A 9,377-nucleotide genomic window follows, 5' to 3' on the forward strand; every position below is an offset into this window, starting at 1 on the left:
GGATTTTCAAGCAAGATCGTTGCCAGTGCCCCTGGACTGGCTCTTGTGCGGGTGGCACATAAAATACACCATTTTGAGCGTGGCCATTGCCAGTACCGCCTGACTGGCCCTCGTGCGGGTGACACGTAAAAGCACCCACTACACTCTCTGAGTGGTTGGCGTTAGGAAGGGCATCCAGCTGTAGAAACTCTGCCAAATTAGATTGGAGCCTGGTGTTGCCATCCGGTTTCACCAGTCCTCAGTCAAATCGTCCAACCCATGCTAGCATGGAAAGCGGACGTTAAACGATGATGATGATGATGATGTATTTGACCTTGTTCCTCTTTGAGTTGTCCTTCTCCTGCTCTTCTCACTCAGTGCAACAATGCCAAAGTTGGACTTTTGGAAGTTCACAAGCTACAAAGGCAGTTCTTTCAGATCTGTCCAAGTTTGAATTGTCCATCAGTTTGTACATTCCATGTTCCAAACCCCATTGTTCGATATCCTATAACTCTTCGATCACATATTGGCAAAACTCTCTAGACTCATTTTTCCAGGCAAATTGAACTGAAGCAGGCTACACTTAAGGCACCTTTTCTATACACCTCCCATTCTTAGGGTATGCAGAGTTGATCCTAAAGATGGTTGCACAGGCAAGAATGCCACTACCAAACAACTTTCCTACTTCACTTTCAAAAGTTGAGCAAGTAATTCTAAAATTCCCCACTTCTATGCCAGTTCATGATGAAGAGCTTTCAGCCGCCACCCAACTGCTCTCATCATCCTTCCATGATCACCAAAAGACTGCCTGTGCATGATGTTGTTTAATGTGTACTTGTTGCACTCCAAGAAGCACATGGCCCTTCACAAAACTGCTAACTGGACCCAATGGCAAGGAAACTAAGACAATTGGAGTTATAAAACCTGTTACAGCCTTCATTTGCCTTCGCACTGTTGAGTTAGGTAACTTCATCCACTTGATTCACCATTGAGGTCTTGAGAATGGAGTGCATTTGGTCTGGCTGCGACTAACAGACCCACCTAGCATGGTTGCACCAGTCCAGTATGGCCTCCTAGCAAGTAAGTTTCTACACCATGATAAGGTAGGACCTTAGTTAGGGGTATACCTTGCCAAAAAAACATAACATACACAAAAACGATGGCCAGTTTTTACTGTTGTAGTCTACACTAACTGAAGAAACATACAGTTACTGACACATCTAGATGTCTTGGAAGGATAACTTAATGTAAATATTCACATGTTTCCCTTATATAGATATATTCAGGATACATTCTTTCTGTTGTTATGTGTGCCAGACAATGAAGAACTATGATGAATGATGAGGTTCTATGAAACTAGTCTGACACATGTCCGCATACAAAGGCAAATGTAAAATGATGACAGTTATGATGCGGATGGTGGCAGTAGTGGTGATAGTCATGGAGATGATGAAAATGAGATACAAAAACTGATAGACAGATATGCATTCAAATACAAAAGTGCAAACACACACATACATATACTATATGGTACACACACATACATGTAGATATGCTATATAGTGTATAAGTGTTACTTTCAATGACAAGCAATATACATTCAGGGAAATACATAATGTTATGGCAGAGGTTCTGAGGAATGTTAAAAGCAAGCAAATCATAAACATATTTTACTGCAATATACCTATAATGTACCAACAATATACAACAATATACTTTCAATATACCTATAATACACCTACAATATACAATAATATACCTACAATGCAGAACAATATACTTATCAGGTCATCCCATAAGTTCTGTCCGAATTTACCTTTTTTAAAACTGAATGAAATTTAATAGTATTTTAAAATGTCTAATAGAATTAAAAATTATTTTTATGCATCTGTGTACATTTAAACCAATTATTTTACAGAATAATAGAATTAAAATTTCTTTGATTAAAACCCTTTCTCACATGGAAGTATCCAAAGAGCATTTGAGGCACATAATACTTTATGAGTACAAAAAAGGAAACTCTGCGGCCGAAGCGATTTGAAACATACACTCAGTTTATGAGAAAGAAGGCTTGAATGAAAGAACTTGCAGAAGATGGTTTTCAAAATTCAGAAGTGGAGATTTCGGCCTTGAAGATGGAGATCGAACAGGACATCCAGTTGAGTTTGATGATAAGCTCCTGCATTATCAGTTGTAGAATTAGCAATAAAGCTTAGTTCAAACCATACAACTGTTCATCATCATCTTAAACAACTTGGAAAGGTTCCTAAACTTTGAAAATTGGTGCTTTATGAATTGTCCGAAAGCAACTGCAAATCCCGAGCTGACATCTACTCTTCTCTCCATTCTTGCAAACTCATTTCACCCTTTTTGGATAGACTTTTGACTGGTGATGAAAAATGGATCTTCTATCGAAATGTTAGATGTCATAAACAGTGGCTTGGTAAAAGGGAAGAAGCTCAACCACAACCAAGAAGGGAACTTCATGGGAAAAAGGTTCTTCTCTCTATCTGGTGAGATTGCAAAGGAGTAATTCACTTTGAATTGTTACCACCTAATGCAACAATCAATGCTCAAGTCTACTGTCAGCAATTAGTGTGTTTGAACCAAGCTTTGAAGAAAAAAAGACCCACTTTAGTGAATTGAAAAGGAGTGATGTTTCATCAGGACAATGCGCGACCCCACACTGCAAAGATCACATTACAGAAGATTGAAGAGCTTGGTTGGGAGACAATTCCTCATCCACTTTATCTTCCCGACCTTGCTCCTTCAGACTACCATTTGTTTCATAGTTTACAGAATCATTTGGGGAACATAACTTTCGCAAGCCAGGAGGAGGTCAAAACTGACATTTCAGAGTTCTTCACTTTGAAACCAAGAGTTTTACATTGATGGGATTAAAAAAGATTGTAAATAGATGGAAGGAAGTCACAGATAATCAGGGAAAGTACATTGATTATTAAATTTCAAATATAACATTTCATCACTTGTTTTCTTTATTCAAAATTCAGACAGAACTTATGGGATGACCTGATACAATATACCTATAATATACTACAATATATCAACAATATACCTACAATGCTGTGCCACTGATGTTAGCCATTAGAGTAAGTTCCACTCAAACAATTCAATGTAGATTAAAACAACATCCTGTTAGTTTTCACTTTAAAAGCACAACAGATGTTAACCTCTCAGCCCTAGACAAACAAAAAATTTCAGCTTCAAGAAAGAAATCCAGTTTCAGCCCACCTAAATATTTTTCTTATATATATTATATAAGTGTGTGTGTAAGTGTGCATGAGTCTGTGTGTGTAAGTGTGCATGAGTCTGTGTGTGTGTGTTGTATATGTGCACACACACATACAAGTATGTATATGTGTATATGTACACACATATCTGGCCATAGAGCTGAATACTGTTGCTACATTATTTTTCTTAATATATAGTGTTACTATCATAGCCACAACATTCAACTGTTTCAAGTTTCATGTTCCAGTCCTTGAACTATCCTCAGATGGAGCCAGTAGAGGGAACAGATATCTCACTTGATTATTGTTCATCAGCATGGTTAGACATAGTGTTGACTTTCAGTTGTCATGTATGTGAATTGGTCATGTACAGATTATTGTGGAGCCAAAGGAGGGGTAAGTTTATATTTAGTCTTTCTTCGGGATGGAGAGAATGAACTTAGGCAGTGATTAAGGATCTGCCAAGCTACAGTATCAGTACCTATACAACACCTTTGATTATATATCAGAATGAACAAAATCAGCTTCAAGACATGGCACATCAACTATAAGTCTACCTTAAACATACAGACAACAGAAACAGCAGTGTTATCAAATCATATATGACACTTGAAAGATCACAATGTTAACAGCTTTAATATTGCCTGATCTCTGCAGCACTCGTGCAGCATATAAATCCCTTGTGCAAATTTCTGTAGCCTCTGTGATGCTGAAAAATATTTTCATCACTGTCATCATTTAGCATTCATTTTCCCTGCTGGCATGGGTTAAACAGTTTGACAGGAACTGGTAACCCAGAGAGCTGCTTTATACATGTTACCAGCACTAGCCATGACTATGATTTCACTTAGCTTGACATATCTTTTTAAGCACAGCAAATTACCAAAATTCTGTCACTTGTCATCACCTCTGTGACTCAACATCTGAAGATCATATTTCACTACATCATCCCAGGTCTTCCTGGGTCTACCCTTTCCACAGGCTCTTTCCACAGTTAGAGACTGGCACTTCTTTATGCAGTTGTTCTCATCCATACGCATCACATGGCCATACCAACACAGTCTTCTCTCTTGCACACATCTGATGCCCTTATACTCAATTTTGCTCTTAAGACACTCACACTCTGTTATATGTGCATCCAAAACATCAAACACCTTAAACACAATGCCAGAGTTAATTTCTATATTGTTACCAACTCCAACAAAGCTGTAGAGCTAGACTAGATTCAAACATCCAATAAATCTGAATTCAATAGGCCACCATGTTGCTAATAAGACAAACAACAAATTCTTGAATCATTCTAAAATTGATCAACCCTGGCTGAGAGATATATTCATTCCAGCAGCCAACCTAGTTAGAGGATTATCCAGATATCAGGATACAAAACTCTAAGGAACAAAATATTGTAAGCTGGAACTATAACCCTAAGGGTGTGTATGTGTGCATGTGCATGTCTGTATATGCATGTGTGTGCTTGAGTGTATATGTGTTTGTGTGCATGTGTCTGTGTTTGTGTACGTATGTGTGTTTGTGTGTTTATGTCTGTGTATGTGTGTATGTGTGCATGCTTGTGTGTGTTGGTATTTGTGTGCTATGTATAAGACAAAAAGAACTGATTTGAGATGTGATGATAATAATGATGAGTTTAAAAGATGGAACGTGATGATAATAATAAAAAAAAGAAAAAGTGTCTGCCAGTAAAAAGAGCTCAGCTGGAGGAGGAGGAACACCCCTAGGTAGTCAGGTGAGGCAATCATGAAGAACCATTGCTTTTGTTGGCAACATTCCACTGTCCTGAAAGTTTTTAGGGGACCTCAACCACATTCCTACCATACACACATGCACAGCTGTAAAACCTATTAACATAAACTACAATATTTCCTATTTACAGAAATTCAACTAATTATTTTTATAAGAACTGTTATTGTAATTAGCAAACACCATTTCAACAACAACATAAGTGATAACAATGACAAATTCAAGTAGATCTTGGCCTACCTTGTCTGACATATTGATGGCTGGTGATTACATCTATGCCAGAGGTAAAACTCAAGTCAACAAAGGAGCCATTATATGACAGCTGCTGACTAGCTGACCTACTAGAAATAGAAGCCAAATTGAATAATTGGTCCAAGTAAAACTGTTTGAAAAGACAGGATGATCATAGCAGAAATACTTTTGACCATAAGTCATAACTGACCCTGGGCTAAACAAACAACATCAGCAACCACTTGGTTGCATAATGTTAAATGTTAAATGAGTAAAAAGAGATGAAATTGTAGATTTATTAATGAAGAAGCCATGTATGACTTGGAGTTATTCTATCTTCATCAAACTTATCTTTGCATGGTTAACATTTTTTATTTCTTTAACAAATGTTCTAGAAGGCAACTAACGCCTTTAAGAAACATTAATCTTATTAAATAAAATCAATATTCATGTACAATTTGTTGTACTTCTTTTTATTCTTTTATTTCTTCTGGTTTTATCTTCTTTCCTGATCACATAAATACAGTATTAGCTCATACAGAATTTTTATTGAAAACCCATTACTGTAAACTATAATTTTTATGAGGTAACATATTTAAGAATCAAATAAAACACTCTTCTCTCTAAATATTTATTTATCTAATCCAATAGTTTTCAAATAGAGCATCACAAGTACCTAAGTGTGATATAGATTTGACTTTGGTATCCAACCACAGAAACTAAATGACACATACAAGCACCAATCTATAACAGTAGTGGCACCTAATAAGAAATGACTAACTGTGACAACCCATCCAGGCCATACATCATTAAAAGTAAATAGAAAATGACAATCATTTAACCCTTTCATTACCATATTTTTCTTGAAATATACTGCCTGTACTTCAAGTAATTTTGAAAATAATGAAGAATTTATTGAGATAATTTGTCATTATAAAGCTGCTGGTTGGAGTATAATTAACATGAGTGTAATTAATATGAGTATAACTAACATGAAATTTAAAAGGAAGATTGTATTATTTAGATTATCTTAAAACAAGGAATTTGTATCATAGAACGAAGAGTGGTTTCAGGCAGGTTGGTATCAAAAGGGTTAAAGCATTATAAAATCTACACTATATTACCTGAGCCTCTTGAAACAAAACATGTTACTCGTAGTTTTGTCCCACTCATAAATATGGTTAGTAAAATGAGTTAAAGCAAGTATTTTTCAATACTTTTTCTATATTTTAAATCTTAAAAGTTTCTTTAACTTTCAATGCAAAGTTCACCAATAAGTTTTTATTTAATCACCAAAATGACTCACAACGTCAAAACAGACCAGAATCACTGCTTTAGTTAATTGTAAAAGATTAAATGCCTGCAATAATTCTAAGAGGAATGATGATGTTGCAGTTCCTGCTGCTGATGATGATAATGATTATGTATAATGACTACAGATCTTTAATCAAAGATGCTCCATCTCACCTTTTTTTCTTTTCAGGTAGTGTATCCAGCAATCTAACCCCACCCTCTTATTATCACACTCCTCACTATATTCCCATACCTATCATACCCTCCCCCTCACCATACACCAGATAGTCTCAGTGTTGGTACTTAGTTCCAGTTTTATAACATTCAGCAGAAAAGTGACAGTAACTCTTCCCTCTCAATAGAATGTTGGTGTATCACAAAGATCATTCTCAGATGATCTCATTACACAAATTCCTAAAAACTTAGTGAACTCAGTAATGGAAACTTAAATTTACATCATGTAAGTTAAATTGAACTCAAGACCAATGAGTTGATAGTTTAACTTGACTTTCATTCAGCTGTTCTGCTTCTTATTGTAGGATATAACTTATCAATCATAGATGAATCAAAGTCTACTAGTAAGATTTGAACCAGAAACCAGAGGAGTACTGAATGACCAACCATAGAACATCCAGTTTCATTTTCAATTGTCAAAGACATGTTTACCATCCAGAGGCATAAAACCGAAGATTTACAAGGGAAAAGATATGAAAATAGGAGATATTTATGCCTCTTCAAGAACATTAGCAATATGAAATTGGTATTGAATGTTGAATATAAAAGCCAGATGCTTTACCTAGCATCTAATCAAGCTCAGTACCTCCAGTATTTAAGTTCAAAACAAAGCAGAGTCATTTTGCTTTTCATCCTTCAAGTCAGACTGGCATTCATGGTTGCAGTACCCATGGAAATTCATTGGATATTTTATAGAAGATTGTTGGAAGTTTATAGAGAACCATGAAATAAATAATTTCTTTTGAAACTGTATTTTTTCTGAAGTGTTTGATTCTTGAGATGGTATGAAGTCTACATAGATAGTACTGAAGGTAGTCTTAGGAGAGAACACCTTTGAAAACTATATTCATTATTAGATGCTTGTTACCTCTTCTATCTTTGAAATGTATTGTCTATTTTTTTATTTTACATCAAGAAGTAAACACTGTTTAACTAAAGACCAAAATCAAAGACATAATCTGCAATATTATTCTACTTTGGTGCAAATAATTTGGCAAAGTTTTCACAAATGTTAATACTTTGTATTCCATCCTTATTTTCATATCAGAGAGTAGTGCATATGGCTGGTCTTGAACCCACAGTCCCAGTGAAGGAGGTACTGTAAGCAGTCCCACTGAGTTGTGGATTTTAATTACTAATATAGCACTAGTATAACTACATTTCTACAACATATGGTAGTATGTCACCACAACCTGCTAAGCCACTACTACTACTACTAGTAGTAGTAGTAGTAGTAGTAGTAGTAGTAGTAGTAGTAGTAGTAGTAGTAGTAGTAGCAGCAATAGTAGTAGTAATGGTAATAATCTATGTATAGCACTGGTATCATATCTATTAACACCACCAATAACCCTAACACTATCTAGACCATCACTAACAATATTGTCAACATGACCTCTATAACTACTGTTACAATCACCACCACCACCATCAATACTAATACCATCACCACAACATAGCCACCATTGTCACCAACACCGCCACTATTATGATGCCTACTACTATCACTGCTACCTCATGCTAGAAATAGCAACCAAATTTTTCTCAAATTACACCCTACCATCTTAGAAAAGGATATATAGAATAATCTGGCATTGCATCCCCACTCTGCACATAGGATGGGCTAGTCACAATGGAATACCTTTGATCATTGGTCTGCTTGATCAAAGATGACCTAGGGCTAAACAAAAACAACAACAACAACAGTTATAACAATTAACTCCACCACCTCTACCACCATGGGTACCCCATCACTGATACCATCACCATTCATACTATGATACTCACCACTACCACCATTAATACAACCACTACTACAACCATCACAACCAATCTAGTGACACAGCAAACTGCTACCAACACCACACTACTACTACTACTGTATGTATCATGACAAACCCCCAGCCAACACCACTAACACTGCCAGCACCATTATCACAACTAGAACCCTCACCACTACTCCGGCAGCATAGCAAACTCCCACCAACACCACAATTATCATTACTGTCTGTCTGTTTGGTATTCATACCAGTACCACCACCCCCAACACCACTGTCACTCCTTCAATCTCCACAACCTTCAGCACAGCCAGGATCATGGAACCATTACAAAAAAAAATACACCCCAGTCACCCAAGATAGCACAACTAGAACAGACAGCAGCTTCCCCAGTTATCAACAGAAATTATTTCAATGTACAACTGACAAATATATATGTGTGTAAATTAATATGTATGTATGTGTGTGTGTGAATACACACACATAAATATATGTGTTTCTGTGTGTGTATATATATAATGGGTTTCAAAAGTCTATGTCACATTTTAAGAATTCTTATATCATGAACTACAAATGGTAGCATGATTGAAATGGTACCATTTAAAAGCTAAAAGTGTCAAGTTTTCTTCTGTTAATTTAATTTCAATTAAATTTAATTTAATTTTGTTTTTGTCTCTTTTCAGATCCAGTAATGTCATCCACAAAACAAGATAAATCATTTTGCATCCTAGAATACACTGAAACTGAATCATGGACATGAGTTCAATGCAAATTTCACACAACATTTACCAAGCAGGCACCAGACAGACATTCCATTTTGAATTGGCATGTAAAATTTAAGGAGGAGGGGTGTTTG

General features: G+C 36.0%; 1 protein-coding gene across 7 annotated transcripts in view; it reads right to left on the minus strand.

Moving 5' to 3' along the window:
- The window catches only part of LOC106877129 (LYR motif-containing protein 1), a 79,940-nt gene that overhangs the window by 37,560 nt on the left and 33,003 nt on the right, over nt 1-9,377 (minus strand). Inside the window, exon 5 of one of the 7 annotated variants that reach the window (XM_014925931.2) lies at nt 3,115-3,179. The exons of the other annotated variants lie outside the window; for them this stretch is intronic. Coding sequence (XP_014781417.1) covers nt 3,174-3,179 — 6 coding nt within the window. The 3' untranslated portion in view covers nt 3,115-3,173. Of the gene's footprint in view, nt 1-3,114; nt 3,180-9,377 lie in introns of those variants that run through there. 7 annotated transcript variants of the gene reach the window in all.

The sequence above is a fragment of the Octopus bimaculoides genome, chromosome 10, assembly GCF_001194135.2.
Source record: "Octopus bimaculoides isolate UCB-OBI-ISO-001 chromosome 10, ASM119413v2, whole genome shotgun sequence".
Taxonomy (NCBI): domain Eukaryota; kingdom Metazoa; phylum Mollusca; class Cephalopoda; order Octopoda; family Octopodidae; genus Octopus; species Octopus bimaculoides.